Below are 17,764 nucleotides of genomic sequence, written 5' to 3'. Positions count from 1 at the left end.
CAATGATTTTTTTTTTTTTTCAATGAAAGCCATTGCTCAAATTAAATTCATTATCTGCAATGGTGTGTGAGCCTGGGGGATGGCAGGCAGGCAGCGCACGGAGATGCTAAGATTGGGACACAGAGAATATGGTGGGAAAAGTGGACAGACAAATGGAGTGAGAATTTTAAAAGGGTGATGATTATTTAAAATAGTTTCAAAATGATTTTCATCCTTAGCAAAGATTCTATGGGTTCTTGGGAAGTTGCTTTTCCAGCTGATAATCATTCTTCTTCTTCCTTTTTTAAAAAATCAATTAATTAATTTATTTTAATAGAAAGGTACATTTGTTTCTTTCTTTTGAAGCAAAACATTTTCAAATATCAGCTTTGTCTGGCAAGCAGGGGCTCCTTTTTCCTCTACAGCTTGTGCTGGGAACAGGAGGGAAGAGTGAAGGAATTTCATTTTTTTTTTGTTTTTATTTTATTTTTTTACTCTGCAGTGATTTGACATATGTTTCTCTGCTAAGTTTCAACGATACATTATTAGACCCCCATCCCTTCTCTGAAGTTCACTATTTCTGGTACATAACCCCACTTATCACATGGTATTGGTATAATTGTCAATTTTAAAAATCAGTGAGCTACCAATTCTCATGCCCTGCTCCCTGCTCTGTATCTCCAGGGCAGCTTTCTCCAGTACTTATGATGAAGATGGCCTGAGAACTGTACTTTGGTGAGCTTCCATAAGGACAGAGACTGGGCTATCTCTACATGAGTCTGGTTTGGTACATAGTAGCTGCTTGGTAAATCCTTAATGACCTAAGGAAATTGGCTAAAAGAAGAAATAGCAAAGCATTAAGAGTTTTAAGTACTGGGTTTCGACGAAGACAACAGAACAGTCTGTTAAATTTTGGAGAGTGGAGATTCATTTCAGACTTTAATTACATAGCCTTTCATCCCCTTGGATTACACTTAAGTGTTTTAAGAACAATGGCTTAAGATTTAACTTAAAGATACTATTTTAAATCTTGATGCTGAGAGAGCTTTGCATAGGCAATTATAAACAACACCAAGAGTATAGAGTCTGCCCAGTTGATAACTCTTTCATGAATTAGGCATGTCTGAAACTAATAAATGATCTTGATTTTATGGAGTGTGGGTGAACAGGTCTTTGCTGTTCTCATTGGAATTAAATGGCAAATCCTAGAGCAGAGAGACCTTGAGGAAGCCACTCCTCATCCTCAGTTCCCCCTCTGTCCATCACACCAGGGGAACAACATTCTCTAGGTTCTAGGTTGAACAGCATTCACTTCAATTTCTACCAGAATAAAGTTGTTTATTTTTTTTATAAAAGTAGCACTTATTTGGAGAAAATACAGAAAGTATAGTCAGAAATGGAAAGAAGAAAAATAATCTCTGTGCTATCATTCAAAGTTAATTGCCAGGAATATTTACAGTCCATTCAATCTGGATAGTTATTCAGTGTTTTCCATATGGAGCTGCACTGGCCACTGTGGGGACTAGAAAGCCACCCTTGAAGAGGCTGCCTTCTCGGGGGGAGGTGGTGAACACATAAGTATCTGTAGTCCTTGAAGTGGAGACCAAGTGTGGTAAATGCTGAGGCAGAGTGTAGGAGGGAGTGATTAATTCTAGCTGCAGGTATTTGGGAAGATTTCCTGAGCTCAGTACATTGACATTGCACCTGGAAGGGTAAGGAAGGCATTTCAGACCTGCATTCTCTGGTGAAGGAAGGAAGGAAGGAGACCCCATGTTTACGGCACAAGATGACCGTAGGTAAAAATGACCGAGGTAAAAATGTTGGAAAATGCAGAGGGGGCAGCACCGTGCCTGGAAAAACATCATTCACATTATTAGGGTCTTTGAAAAATTCACTGATCTAGCCCCTGCCAGACCACAGATTAATATTTTAAAATGATTAACTTTTCTTGGCTATTACTCAAATACTCTATAACCCTAAGAGAATCAAAGGTTTTCCTGGAGATTTGAATTTAAGTACATTTCTTCTCTTTTATTTTTTTTCTGGAGAAAAACTTGAACCAAAGTCATTGTGATCTTAGTACAGTTGGTATCAAGTGAGAAGAATCAGTACTTATTGGGCTCTATGAAAAGATTCCTTGAGTAAGTGAATGACAATGAACGTTTATACTTCATAAAGTCTTGAAAAGGATAGAAGGCTGAGCATCGCTACGTCCCTCAGGACTTGAACTTCTTGATCTCTCTGGCATCTGTCACCTCCATGGGGGACATTAATATCGAAACTCTTAGATGGGAAAAGTGAAATTCTGACATCAGATTCTAAATGAATCTGCTTTAAAATTTTAAACATGTGTATTGAACAAGGGGCTATTAAAAGCCTTTCATTTTCAACCTGTGGCTTTCTGTCTGCATAAAAGACATTCAAAGTTGTGACTAGGGGAACTCATAACTACATATAGTATAACTAAATCTTAAGATGACATTCATGATTCCTCCCAAGAGACCCAGCTTACATTGGTTAGGTTATTCTTTGGCCATCATTCTCCATATTTGGTTTAGTTCTCTTTCCCAGCCACTCACTGGTCTTTCATTATGGTTAAAATGCATTTGGAGAGATCACAAAAAGGGTGAGAGTAGTCATGAGCAAAATTGAAACATTATAAAATTTACAATTGGTTATATCTAAGTGAAAGCAACAGAAATGTTTATGCTGGCCTCAGCTCTAATTCTGAATGAATCTGGTGATGATGTTAAGAATATAGCCGATATGGTTAATGTTCTGTACTCCTATGATATAATATATATAACATGTAAATGAATAGAGTTTAATGGATGTGGGTTTTGGAGCCAAACTGCCTATGTTCAAATCCCAACTCTTCCAGTTATTAGATGGGAAATCTTGGACAAACTGCATAATCTCTCAGTAGCATTATCTATAAAGTAAGTATAGAAGTAGAGCCTCATAGGGTTGTTGTGGAGAGTAAATAACAGTTCATGTGTTTGCTGTAATAACTGCAAAGTTGAGGTGTTGAGGCTCCTTCCTGCCTCATTTTTTATGCTTGGCTTTGTGGGGCAGGTCACCGTCATTGAAGCCAAGTTGCCACCTACACTTGAGTCTTTTGCGGCCTGGGGAAGGATTTGTACCAGTAACCTAGCAGTTCAAGACCTGAGGGTTTGCTCAAACTGTCCCCAGGTCTGCAGGGACTCTGTACCCTGTGATTCCCTGCAGATTGTGTTCCTTGTTACGGAAGCAGTTTAAGGCAAAGATGTCCTTAGTCTGTCCTCAGCACCAAGAAGGGCGGATGAGCATTTGGTTTTGTTATCTGCCTCATTCCTGCTAGTAGTTTGATATCAAACTAGTAGGATGACTTCACATGCTGCCCAAGGCCGGAGTTGATGACTTAGCAGGAAACATCTTAGTAAGAAACGTTTGGCATTTGGATAGTCTTTGTAAAGAGCATCCTTGAAGATGGATATTTCTTTCTCTGCACACAAGCTTACAATTGTTTAGAGGTGTCATTTTCCCTCATTTCATTTCTGATCAAATGCCACTAGGGGAGTAAGTTGGGCCAGATAGGCAGAGGTCAGTGTGCAGCTCCAGAACCCTCGCTCCGACTAACCTTCTCAGCGTCCTTTCTAAGGAATGACAATTTATTCTCCCCCCACTGGCCATTGGTTATTTGTTTTCCCCTCTTACAAGCACTTTTCCTGCCTTTTAGATTTGACTGCCAGCAAGAGAAGACATATTTGCAGTGGGTCCTTCTCCTTAAAACTGTTTTTAAATTCTTTAGTAGGATGCTTTGCTATCCCAACACCTTTCTTCCTTTTTTTTTAATCCTTGCCACTAATTATGTCCTTCCTTCAAGGCCAAAGTCTGAGCTCTGAGGTAATAATGCTTTTCACATTGATCATGTTCATCCCCCCAGGCTGAGAACACTTTCCAGAAATGCCCAAGATCTGAGGGACCTTGGCCAGGGGAAAAGGTAACTGTCTTGAAGTCAGTAGCCAATAATAGGGGCAGCCACATGCTCTTCCCCTGGGATCCCCAAGATAGTGTCACAACCTGGGAGCATTTCACCTGTTGCTGTGGGGAGGGAGGAGAGGATTGACTTTATTGTAGGATTCACTCTGGGGTCACATTCCTCCCTTTCTGCCCTCCCCACCTCTCAGATGTGACCGTGGGGGCTTAAGTCCAGGAAGTTCTTTCTCAGGAGTGCATTTTTATGTTAGAAAAGGAAAGCAGTGAGAAACATTTACCCCCGCGCATGGTCAGCCTCCTAGGTCTGGCCTTGTGGCATCCTGGGCTATTTTGGCGGACTTGTGGGTATCATTTTCACATGGATGAACTGTACTCTGCAACTGGTTCTGTGTATCAGCAACCAAAACGTTTTCTTTAACGTTGAAAATAGAGTTTTCGCTAAGTGATTTAGTTTGCGCAGTTTCCAAAGGGGATCTGTTTTGTGATAGTGGCAGTGGGACTCTTGTTCCTCTCTTCATAGAGCTCTGAACCTTTGAGGGCTACCATGAGGTAGTGAGGGCATTTCTGAAAAAGGCCTTGGCAGCTCAGAAGGCCTGGAAAGGGACAGATGTTTTCTGGTTGAATATCTGCATGCGCGTATGTGTGTGTGTGTGTGTGTGTGTATTTTACACTTTGAACTTTAACAAGTGTATATATATTGAGACAGGGTCTTATTCTGTTGTCTAGGCCTAGAGTGCAGAAGCATAATAACTCCAGGGTTTAAGTGATCCTCCTGCCTCAGCCTCCTAAGTAGCTGGGACTACAGGTGTCTGCCACAATGCCTGGCTAATTTTTCTATTTTTTGTGGAGATGGGAGTCTTGCTGTTGCTCAGGCTGGTCTCAAACTCTTGATCTCAATAGATCCTCTTGCCTCGTCCTTCCAGAGTGTTAGGATTATAGGCTTTGGTCACCACTCCCAGCCTGGTTCAATATTTTTAATTCGGGAGAATCCTTGTACCGTAGTACTGAATAGATTTTCTGGGTTATTTTGGGGCAGTAGGTTTGGCCATGGAGGCGAGCGTTTCTGGGCTGCTTTGTGGAAGCGAGGGCGATGGTGCAGTCTGTGGAAATAACTCCTCCAAAGAGGTCCTTTAAATCATGAAACATTTCCCTTTCTGCCCTCCAGTGTGTGTGTGGGAACAGCTTGAACTTCATACAGAAAGGACCCCACAGTTGTTCCCACACAGCTGTTTCCTGCATCAGGCCAGAGTGAGTCTCCGTGTCCTGAATATCTTTGAGAAGGATCATCTGCCACATAACCATCTGTGGACATAAGTCAGAGGAACTTTCAGGGAGCCTTAAGATTGCAAATGGGGGTTTATGTCTGGGTTTGGTGTGCCTTGATGCTTTTCCTTTTCAGCCTGGGCATTATGAGAGCAGCTGCAAACATCCAAACGTGATTTTTCAGACTTTGGGTTGGGGGAGGTAAAAGCTCAACCTGCTCAGCCCAGATCTGTTGCAACGCTTTGCATAATAATTAATGATGTACAAGCTGTTGCCTAATGGACAGTTTTACTGTGTGTGCCCTTCAGTTCTGACTAGCTGGAGTCCTCCGTGATTTAAGCCACAACCTCTTCCCTTTATGTGTCTTAGTCTTTGGGTAAAGCTGCTGTCATTATTATCATTTTTCCTTGGTGGTGGTTTCTTTTTTTAAATTTCTTTTGGTAATCATTCAATGAAACCTATAGTCCTTATCAGGTAGATGGGTCTTTGTTTCTTAACATTTAAAGAGAGAAGAATACTTAACATTTAACCTTAACATTTAAAGAGAGAAGAATACTAATATTTATATTTTTTGTATCTGACAAGCTGAACATCTCTGAGCACTAGGCAATGAGCAATTACCAGGGATAAATGACAGTGAAAAGAGCTATTGCTTCTTCAGAGCCAGGTACTTTTTAAACACTCCACATATATTATCTCATGTAGCTCTCATTAACTCTCTGAAATAGCTTCTATTATTTTCCCCATTTTACAGATGAGAAAATTGAGGCACAGAGAGGTAAAATACTTTGTCTACTGTCTCATGATTAATTAAAGCAGTAAAGCTCGGGTTATGATGAAAGATGCACTGTGCTCCTAGGAGAGAGGTACTATTATTCTCATGTTTTAATGAGGTCACTGAGGGTTTAGAGAATTGGTTGAAATTTACATAGGCGAGTCCTCTCTCCAACCCAAGCTCTTTTCCAGTATGCTCTGCTGCTGTCTTTCTTGCTGAATGCTCTGATTTCTGTCCCTCGGAAGTCCTAGATTCTGTTTAATTGAACAAGTATTTACTGACAGCATACTGGGTTCTAGGTCCTATAACATATACTGTGTATACAGAGATTTAAAAAAAATTTTACATCCTCATGTAATTTAGTCAAAGTCCTGTAGGCTAATTTAATTACTTTGGTGTGGGGGTGGGAGGGTGGATCCAGAGTTACCTTTTGGTCTCCTGAGCTCCGCTAGTCACATGAAAGCAGCTTAGACTGGATACTGAATATCTGTTGGTTGTTCAAATGTGATATGGGTATATATCATTAATAAACAATTTTGTTCTACAAATGCTTGTGTTTGGTTCAGTTAGTTCAATAATGGGATGATGTCCTATGTAGGCTTGATTGCTGAGCCTAAACATAATTTTAAATAGGATGTTACTTTTGGTTTTTTGTGGTCACTTTCCCAGTCGGGATGGTAGAATAAGCAGTATTGAGCCCCTATTAGATTGGCTTTCGAGAGTTAATGTCATACTGGATGTACAGCTCGACATTAGGGCATGTGTGTTACGATGACAGCTGTCCTAAGTGTTATTAACCATGTGAGTGCTATCGTGATCGCTCACCTTTCTCATATGCAAAATGAAGAGGTTAGACTACGTGAGGGTTAAGGTCACTTATTCATGGAAAACTCAGACCATGACCAGTCCCTTCAGCCAATCTAGGAGATTAGCTTTTTATTGTAGATAAATCTGTTAATTTTGTTCTTTTAGTTTCCTTGTCTTTCAAATGGTGGTGCTAATTCCTGGCAGGCTTAATTTATACAAATTCCATGAAGAATGAGTGAGATCCTAAGGATATGAGTGCTCTGAATAATTAACACATTGCAGGAACACATGATGATATTATTCATACCGAAAGTTAACAGAAAGGTGTCAAGTTCTGGTTACTTTCCTTTCCCCAATCAAAAAAACAAAAAAAAAAAATACTTCAGTTAAAAAGGCATTGAGCCTGGTCAGGCTGTCTCCTGGAGTTTTTGGAGCTCCTCAGAACTCTACAGGGTCAACAGGGACTTTGTCCTGCTGTGGGTCAGTTTCCCATAGTTGGGGTTAGGCTGCCACACTCTTTGTCCTGACGACACTCTATCAAACATGCCCGCCACACAAAATGCAGTGTGATTCATTAGACAAAAGTGAGGTTTTGAGTTACAGTAACCTCCAATTTGTTAAAAGCCCCTCAGAATCTGAGATCTTCTCCATAGGCCAGCAGACATACACGTGTCCCCCTCCCCACCCCCAGCTTGCAAAGGCCTTGTAAACTTAGCCTGATAAATCATCCTCCAAATTTGTGTCCCTTGTCTAACTCCATCTCTCAGTGGGGATATTTTTAACTGCTCCTTCTAGTTCTTCTCAGTTCCTTTAAGGAAGTGTGATGCGAAAGGGCATCTTGGCATCTACTTAGGGGAAAACTTTGAAAGAATTTCTTAGGCTCCCCCCGGGGTAGGGCTGGCTTTCCCCCAAAGCCCTGGCCCTTCAGAGTGTCTTTGCCACATAAGGGCTTGTGTGAGGCCCCAGGCACCAGTTGACGGCTGTGTCTTCCCCACGACAGATGGTCAAGCCTTCAATTTCAGCAAATGATCCGCTGTGGAAGAGGCAGGCAGGAGCCTCTGCCAGCATGCCGAGTGACAGGCCAGCTTAGGGTAACAGGGATCCGGGGTGTGCCCAGCATAGCTTCTGTGCTAACGATGGGGCTGCTGACAGGCGCCTCACTCTGGCTCATCTTTGTGGTAGAAGATCCCCTGCGCCCTTGATTCTGTTTCTGTCTGGCAGAGCTAATGTCCTGTTTGCGTGTCTTTCAAAATCCATTTTGGCACCAGATGGACCACCTCGTGGTGGCTAGCAGTTGTCTGACTTGAAGATGCCAGAGGGTTTGCTGACAGCTCCTTCTCACACAACCTGAATCTGGCTGTCGGGTCTGGGATCAAATGGCTTAAACACACACAGGCGGCAAATATTATCAACCCCCGGGAACCAGGCAGGGAAGCCCATTGGAGAGAGAATGGCAGTGAGATCTCCCTCCATGATGTTCACATTGCCCTTGTGAAAATAAAAATACGAATAATTACTCTTTAGTAATATGATTTACTCTTATTTACTCTTGTTATAATAGAACAATTGCTGTCACTATACTGTTGATATCAGTGGTACAAGTAGTATAAATATCATTACTGCACAACTTCTATTATTACTAAAACTACTACAGCATGGTGGTTAAGAGCACAGTCTCTGGAGGTATAGTTTGAATTCTAGATTCACACGTACTAACCTTTGGTTGGGTTATTTCACTTCTCTGAATTTCGGTTTTCTCATCTCAAAAAGGGGTTCATAGCCAGGTGCGGTGGTTCACACCTGTTATTCCAGCACTCTGGGATGCTGAGGCAGCAGGATCGCTTAAACTCATGAGTTTGAAACCATCCTGACCAAGAAAGAGACTCTGTCTCTACTAAAAATAGAAAAAAATTAGCAGGGCGTGATGGTATGTGCCTATAGTCCCAGCTACTCCAACTACTCCAGATGCTGAGGCAGGAGTTTGAGGGAGTGAAGAACTAGGATGGTGCCTGTACACTGTAGCCTGGGTGACTGAAAAAGACTGTCTCTAAAAACTAAAAAAACCCATAGAAACATAAAAACCAACACCAGCAAACCCAGGTTACTTAGCAGGATTAAGTGCAGAAAGTATATTAGTACTGCACTGAGCACAAGGTGAGCCATTATTTCTTTCTTTCTTTCTTTATTTTTTTTTTTTGTAGAGACAGAGTCTCACTTTATGGCCCTCGGTAGAGTGCTGTGGCCTCACACAGCTCACAGAAACCTCCAACTCCTGGGCTTAAGCGATTCTCTTGCCTCAGGCTCCCAAGTAGCTGGGACTACAGGCGCCCGCCACAACACCCGGCTATTTTTTGGTTGCAGTTTGGCTGGGGCCAGGTTTGAACCCGCCACCCTCGGTATATGGGGCCGACGCCCTACCGACTGAGCCACAGGCACCGCCCACCATTATTTCTATTACTGCCACATCACCATGCTTACCATGTGTCAAGCACTATGTATGATCTCAACTAATTCTTACTTCACAGGTAAGGACTGTTATTATACCCAGCTTATAGCTTAAGTCACACGAGTAGCTCCTGTAGTCAGGATATGAATCCCATTCTGGATGTTTCTAAAGTCTATGGGTTTTCCACCCTATTATACCAAATCTCCTAGTCAATTTAGTGGGAATCAGCCCTCTCCTGGGGCTTGCAGTGGCTTTCAGATATGGTCTTCTAGCTGTGCTGGAAAAACAGCCAGTTTTCACACATCTCAGGTGTCTTTGGATGTAAGCTTGAATCCTAGCGACAGGGGAAAATCACAGCATTGCCATATTAAGTGGTTTTTGAAAGCCACGTGTGATCATTAGGGGCACGCAGCACATGCCTCTGAGAGCTCAAAGGAAAGGGGTAATGTACAAGATCTTAGGATTTTGACCACTCCCTCAACCCCCCTTCCTTTCCCAAGTCTGCGCTATTGGGAAGAGAGAGTGTTGCTCTTAGTGCCGGAGAAGGGGAACTCAGAGTTGGATTTGCTTTACATAGGTGCACATCAGTGATGTTCTATGAATCATTTATCTGGAAGGAAGAGCTGATAAACTTTGAATACTGTGGTAAGAACCTGGAAGCAGGGTTGATTACACTTGATCTCAGCCAAAAGGCTGAGAAGCAATGGAAGCAGGGTTGATTATTCAGAGGCCTGCTTTCCTTGATGGGCTGTCAAATGTTGTATGATGTTGATGGAGCCATTTCAGGAAGAAGTTTGCATTTTCAAATTGTTAATTCTTTTGAAGAAGTCATTGTTTCTCTTTAAAGACTTATTCCCATATCATACTTTCATTTTATCAGCGTCTAAGAGACCAGGAAGGAAAGAAGTTCTTTTGGGACTTTTCTCTCTGTTTACTATTCACAAATTGGTTGAGCACAGTATATCTTTCTGCAGCGTCCTTATTACAGAAGACCCCAGTGTTATGCGGTTGGTAGACATGGGGCTCAGAGCTAAGTTTAGACTGTGGCACTGTGGGGTGATCATCCTTCATAAGTCATGTGTATTGAGGTGGATATTTTGCTCCATCATAAAAAGTTGAAATGGGGGAACAGTGAAGAAAAGAGAATTCGTTACAAGAATTTATAATTGACCAGGAATTTAATGCAGTCTGATATTTGGGGGAAATATTTGGGCTTAAAACCCACAGGCACACCCAGGCCTAAAAATAAAAGGGATTGAAGAACTCAGGTGACCTTGAAAATCCTTTTTTCCCCAAACATGTGCAGGTGGAGGGCTTTAAGTGCAGGTGTCCAGCACGAATGCTGGCAGGGGTCCTCACACTTTTTAAACAGGGGGCCAGTTCACTGTCCCTCAGACCGTTGGAAGGCCAGACTATAGTTTAAAAAAAAATCTATGAACAAATTCCTATGCACACTGCACATATCTTATTTTGAAGTAAAAAAACAAAATGGAAACAAATACAATCACACCACCTCATGTGGCCCGCGGGCCGCAGTTTGAGGACCCCTGCGACATGACATCATGAAAAGAGGCCGCTTTCCCATGGTGGACTTCAGCAACTACGATGATTACATAGGAAATAACTCAGAAACTTATAGGGTGACTATGTAATTTAACACCCATACCAGTATGTTTTTGAGAGTTAAAGTAGGTACTATTAATACTTGCACCAGTCCAGCTGGTATAAACTGGAATTTTTCTTGGCAAATTGGGACCTTTGGTCACCTTACCAAGTAAAACCTGTAGATCTCACCACCGAACCAACTCAGAAATTAGGGTGGCAAGGAGGCAGAAAGATGCTTATTCAATCACAAACAGCTCTTGTCTGCATCAGGGACTCTGAGAAAAACATTCAGAAGATATTTGAGAAATCAAAAGAGTTTAGTCAGTATGTGAATTGTACTTATTTCTCATGGGTACTACTAATTCAGACATTTTATTTGGAGAGGCTTAGATAAAAAGTGTTTACCAATTCCATACATTCATCCAGTATGTATTTTGCCAGTTCATCGTCTGTGAATTTATAGGGTTTTAAATTACATGTTGTTGAGGACCATGAGTAATTGTCAGACAATTATATCCAATTGAAACCTATTTTAAATGATGAAGACTTTCCCTCTGTGTGGGTAAAAATACTTAATGGGGGACTTAAATTTTTTGTGAGATCTGTTGGCTGTGCCAGGAGGGTTCCCTTCAGAAAGAAGGTTCAGTTTGGATACAAAACAGAGGCTAAAACCTCAAACTCCGATACTATCTCCAACCCCATTTTAAATATTTCAGAAAATGTGTGAAAGGGAATAAAAGTGACTTCTTGCTTTTTTCCCTCCTGCGTCAGAATGTTAACCATACTAATGTGTTTCTTCACAGGTTCTTCTTGAAATTTTTCCTCAAATGTAACCAAAATTGCCTAAAGAATGCAGGAAACCCACGAGACATGCGGAGATTCCAGGTAGGTCTGTTTTGTCATTCTTAAGTCTCCATGATGACATGAGGTCTTGGGAAGGGGTGAAAGCATCTTAGGCAGAGGAGGATACAGAGGGCTGTTGTTTCCCTAGAGCTGAAGAGCAGGTGAGGCCCTGGGTCCCCAGGTATCTGCAGTCTTAGAGCTGTTGTTTTTATTAGAGAAGAATTGGGACAGTACCACCTGCGTTCCCTGGTTGAGATAGTGATGTCCTTTGAGTCTAGTTCTGGCTTCTTGAACGGACTCACATACCTAATCCCCCCAAGTTAAGTCAAGTACATAGAAATGGTGAATGTTTTATCTAAAAATTTAAAAGTAGAAAATTAGTCATAAAGACTAAAGAATAAAACTGATAAAATTGTTCTGTTTTACAAGTGTGGTCCCTGCCTCCTCCTCCTTTTCTCTCTGCTTTCCTCTTCTGATCTTGCAGGCTGTTAGCAGTAGCTATCTAATGCGATGGGACCCCTTAAGAAGCAGAGCATATCTAGAGTGATAGTGAGTGACACTCAGTTCTGTTTCAAAAATGTCCTTATGTAGCACATGTAAGTCTTCTCCAGCATCAGTCAGACCTGCCACCCTTTAAAGCTTGAACAGTATGTTTAACATTATAGAATCAGAAGAGGACTCAAAAACAAATGTGTTAACTTCTAAAACACAGAATGATACTTGGGTTTTAGGAAAGGTTGCTGAGTTCTAGAGACTTAAGTGTTGAGAATCCCTTGGGGACCTTGTTAAAATTCTAATTGAGGTCTAGGGTGGGGCTGCAATTCTGAATTTCTAACAAGCTCCCCAAGTGATGCCAAAGCCAGGCCCACACTCTTGAGTAGCGAAGGTGACCATTCTGTTGCTCTCCGTGGAATCCCATGGCTGACTTACTTACGTGGCCAACATTACTTCTCCCATCAGAGTAATGACCCACAGACATGTGCTCGTACGGGGGCCGTCAGGGAAACAGCACAATGATGAAAGTATGCTCTTAAGTATATTTTGTCAGCTTGAAGTGGATAATCTCTGAGAGGCTCTTGAAAAACTTTAGCTGCACATTCATTCTCTGATAAGAAAAAGGAAAGGGATGATCTTGAACATTGATTGGGGATGTCAGTATCTCTTAGTCTCCAAGATGATTTTTTTAAAAAGAGGCAAGACTTACTAATCTCATTAAAGAACAAATTCAGTGGAAAAAAGACACTTTCTTCTGAAATTCTCAGGTATTTCTATAAAATCATCTTGGCCTCACCACCTTTTGTCTTGACAGAGATGAATGGGGAGGTTTCTAGTTTCTTGGAAAATTTTACCCCCTGCCCTGTCAGCTTCTGATTCCAAGTTGGTAACCTTGGTGTGCTCATTCCCTCCCATATAGGATTTTTTGTGTTGAGTTGGAGTCAGTTTAGCAATTAAACTGGTGACACCCCATGTGTGGTGGTGCTAAGTGTCCTGCACCGTGATGCTAGGGTTCATTATATATTGTTTTGTAGCTAGCTTTGGTTTTGAGGTGAGCGGTATCACTCTCTCTCCCTCTGTCTATCTTTCTTTCTTTTTTAATTGAGACAGAGTTTTGCTCTGTCATCCTGGCTACAGTACAATGGAGTGATCATAGCTCACAGCAACCTCAGACTCCTGGGCTCAAGTGATCCTCCTGCCTCAGCCTGCTGAGTAGCTGGAACTATTGGCACGTACCATCATGCCAGGCTGATTTTTTAATTTTTTGTAGAGATGAGAATCTCACTCTTGCCCAAGCTGGTCTCAGACTCCTGGCCTCACGTGATCCTCCCACCTTGGCCTCCCAGAGTGCTAGGGTTATAAGTGTAAGCCATTGCACCTGGCTTCTGTATCTATTTTCACCATGTTTAGGTTAGAAACAAAGAATAGCCAGGCACAATACAATTTATGTTTAATGAACATGTCTGATGCCTTATGAATAACAGGAGCAAATTTGTCATGCCTCTCAGGGCAGTAGGGTTTGAGATGGACTTTGGGGATCCTGGGAACAGAAAAGAGCATTTGTGTAGGAATTCCAGGGTGTTACATTTCTTCATAGCACCTGCTAGGGCAACGTTGAGAGCCTTGAGTTATAGGAATATGGCTCATACATAATACAAGATGAGAAACCAATTCAGACTATTTTTGAGAGTATTTAGAAAGATTTATTTCTGCACATAACAAGAGTTATTCTTCGTTTAGTGGAAAGGCTATGAAAATGAGGAAGAAAAGGTCAATTTCTGCGTAGTCTTGTAATTCTTTGGAGCCTCAGTTTTCTCAACTGTAAAATGGAGTAAAAATGAGGCTTCTGCTTATTTTACTATACATGAAAGAAAAACAACATTTTGCATGTATAAATAATTTATAAACGATAACATATACACACACCTTTGGAGAAAATCCTTGTGATAAACTGAAGATGAGTCATTAATGCAGTCTAGGCTTTCTCAACCTGGGCACAATTAATATTTTAGACTGGACAGTCCTTTTAGTAGGGGACAGGAGGGCTTCCTGTGCGTTATAGGATATTTTACAATGTTACTAGTCTCTACCCTTTAGATGTCAGTAGAGAACATGGACCCAACCACAAATTATCAAAAATGTCTCCAGAAATTTTCATATGTCTCCTGGTGGAGGGAGGAGAGGTCACGATACCCCTGACTGAGAATCACTGATCTAGTTCTATCCTTGATAGTCTCTGACAGACTCTTCCTGGTGGCAGTGCTCCTGTCCCGAAGGGTCCGCTCTAAGTATGAGAGCCACCCAGCACAAGGTCCATACTGTTCTTCAAATGTGATTCATCTGAATTCTGACAGTGCTCTTACCTGTGAGTCTCAAATGTGTCCTAAGAGAGATAGGCTTTTCTTCATAGGGTCAGCTACCTTGACCACCACAGAGTCAGTTTTTGAGTTGAAGAAGAACTCTCTCTATCAACAATGACAAATTCCTTGTTGGATCTTAGGTTTAACCTGCTTTGTTTTCATCACCTACTCATTACCTCCTGGGAGAGAATAGAGGGAACCCAGGGAAAAATGAACACTGACAGATTTTATGTCACGTGTCTGTGCATTTACATATTTCTTCAGTGATCACTTCTCCACCATCAACATCAAGTCTCATGCATGTAGGCACGTGGATACTTATGCAATCAGAGAATGAATAAATTGCCTCAGGAGAGGAAAACCAAAACCTCAACTATTCCTTACCTAACCTTTTAATTTTTTCCTCCAGTCTCTTTTCTTGTATGACTATTTAATCCCGCCTTTCTCTGCACCATTTTGTCATTCCATCCTTCTTGAATCCATCTTATTTTCCTTGGATTTTATGACAACTGACACTCATTCTCAACCCCCTCCAAGGGATGCTCTTTATCTGCCTGCCTGTACATGTTGGTGTTCCCATGTCTCCTTCAGAGATCCAGATATTTTCTCACTTTATAGGTGTGAGGATCTATCCCATTCTCAGCATCTCACCCGCTATTTGTGTGCTGAGAATTCTGGAGGCTCTGTGAGACCTGACACCTTGGTTCCTTTCCTTCCATCCTGATGGCTACTGGACATTTCCAGGATCTTCCAATTAGTGATCCCCAAAGTTAACTCACTGTCATCCTTATTTTTTGTTTTTGGCCTCCACCCCAGGCTGGCTTCTCTTGCTAAGTGCCCTGTCTTAATTCAGTGCTAACTATCTTAAGTGCTGGGGAGATAACTGTTTATATCTGTGTCTACATTTAGTGTGTTCCATACTCATTTGTGTGAATGTGTGTGTCCACGTGTTCACCTTTAAGTACTTCTGTGGACATTGGTAATAATGATGATGGTAATGCTGACATGTGAAGAGCACATGCTGGGTGCTTTCCTGGTGAGGGGTATTGTATAAAACATTTTATATGAGCTATCATATTATCTTCATCATACCCTTGTTAAGAACATGCAAATATGGATTATTCTCACTTTACAAATGAGGAAACAAGTTTGGAGCAATTAAACTATTTGTGCAAAGTCACACATCTACTAGGCAGGGAGGCAGTGATTCAACCCAGGCAGTCTGACTCAGATCTTATCCAGTGTTTGTTATGATAAAGAAATTGTCCAGAGCCTGTAGGCAGATACTCAGTGAGGAAGTGGGAGATCTCTTAACATCTGAGAGCCATAGTGACTACCCACAAATATGTGCTTAGAACCCTAGGAAAACCTGAGAGGGGTTTTCTAAAGAGATATTTACCCCAATAGAGCCTGAAGATGCCATTTGTATGAAGAACATTGACACATCACCAAAGTTCCTCAGGGAGGGTGGAATGGTATGGAAGGGGATCAACAGGAACATTGTTCCAGAGTGGAGCTACAATTTTTACTATAGGAACTTTAGAAAAAGAAGCCGTGATTTATCAGGAGGCCTGAGCTTCATGTAACCTATGGAGGTTTTAGCCAGCTTTCCAGAGCAAGACCATCCCCACACCTAATGGATCATGTGTAAAGCAGCCCCCAGATATCTCAGAGTGCTCCACTAAGAAATCATACTGAAGTTTCCAAGTCTTAGGGAGCAAACCAAGATGGAGAGGATTAATTTTTCAGCAGCTGTCCTGGCTGACAGAGGTGTGTTAATAATGACGTTGGTTGAAGACTTTTTTATGAACAAGATATATAATCTTCATCATTTTTCTTGTAGCATGCTAATTAGGAAGCTGGTTGCAAATATTTTTACATCCCTGTTGCCTCCTCTGAGGGGAGTGAAAGTGTGCCTTTTCAGCGTGGAAAAACTCTGGGCTGCTCTTCACTTGTCAATGTGGCTTTTACCAGTTACGCTGCAGACCTGAATCCTGGAGACACCTGACTGAAAACACTCTCTTGCCTACTAAGTGGGGCCTCTCCAACCATGGCTGCTGCTCCCCTCTCATCCCACTTTGTATGCTGCTGGGCCAGCCTGATCTTCATACAGCAATGCCAGCACGTGTCTTCTCTGAACAGCAATCAGGGGCCTGTGTAGGTGACTGAGGAGGACATAAGAAAGGTTGTTGATCTCTTGACATGTAAAGACATTCTGTCAAGCAAACTCAGCCTCACAGCGGCTGGGCTTCTGCTGTGTAAACAGAGACTGCTTAATTACGCAGGTCATGTCAATTAGCATGACCTTAGTGTTTTCAAGAAATTAATCACTTTCTGCAAAGCTGGGCTGCGTTCATACTTTAAGGTAGTATAGAATAAACCTTGTAGAAAATCTGGTACAATCTTTTTTTTTTTTTTTTTTTTTCATTTACAATGGATGTTTTCTTTTGAAATCCCTAGACTGCAGTTGGGGTAACAAACTTGCTTAAATACAACAGTGGATACAGGCTTCATTCAGTTCTGGAGGGCGTGGTGGGTTAGGACTAGAGGAAGGAGACGGGGAGAAAGTTGGGGATGCAAACAGCTATGACACAGGGAGAAATTTACTTTGGACTAAATGAGCCTATTTCTTCTTCTTGACACTAAAAAGATGCTAATGTCAAAGGACTGCATTTATAACACATCATGGCTCTGGTTTTTAACTGACAGCAGCCAGACATTTCAAGGTTGAGATTTAGATCCTTATCAACACTTCCCTCCCTGGGACTGGCAGTATGAGAGTGACAAGGGAGAGAACAAGACTTGGGTTCTAGCTGTCGTCTCTGAAGGTAACATAATACTTGGGAATTGTGAAGTATTGATATACATTTCCAAATTAATCTTCTCTCTTCAACAAAGTTTTTCCATAGGCTATAAATCCATGTTCATATATAAATATTAGCTCTATGACTATATATGAATATAAATGTGAGATATATTTGTTCATCCATCCATACATGCATGCACTCAATAGTATTTACTGGCACTGTGTGTACCATGATGAACAAGAAAGGTAGGATCTTTGCCCAAGAGGAACTTGGATTCTAGTTGGAGTCTGTTTGTTGGGCTAACACTAGCTGCTGTAACAAGTGGACCAAAGAATACATAGTGGCTTATATGCAACAGAATGTTACTTCTTGCTCACATAATAGTACAAGAGAGAATTTTCCTGGT

The 17,764-nt window shown here is 41.6% G+C and overlaps 1 protein-coding gene across 9 annotated transcripts in view; it reads left to right on the top strand.

Annotated features, from left to right (window-relative positions):
- Nucleotides 1-17,764, top strand: part of EBF1 (EBF transcription factor 1) — a 406,628-nt gene that overhangs the window by 248,663 nt on the left and 140,201 nt on the right. For all 9 annotated transcript variants that reach the window (XM_053566782.1, XM_053566781.1, XM_053566779.1 and 6 more), the window contains exon 7: nt 11,657-11,738. In XM_053566782.1, coding sequence (XP_053422757.1) covers nt 11,657-11,738 — 82 coding nt within the window. The remainder of the gene's footprint in view (nt 1-11,656; nt 11,739-17,764) is intronic.

The sequence above is a fragment of the Nycticebus coucang genome, chromosome 17 (assembly GCF_027406575.1).
Source record: "Nycticebus coucang isolate mNycCou1 chromosome 17, mNycCou1.pri, whole genome shotgun sequence".
NCBI classification, from domain to species: domain Eukaryota; kingdom Metazoa; phylum Chordata; class Mammalia; order Primates; family Lorisidae; genus Nycticebus; species Nycticebus coucang.
The sequence above is the reverse complement of the archived record's forward strand: the minus strand, read 5'-3'. Positions and strand labels throughout refer to the sequence as shown.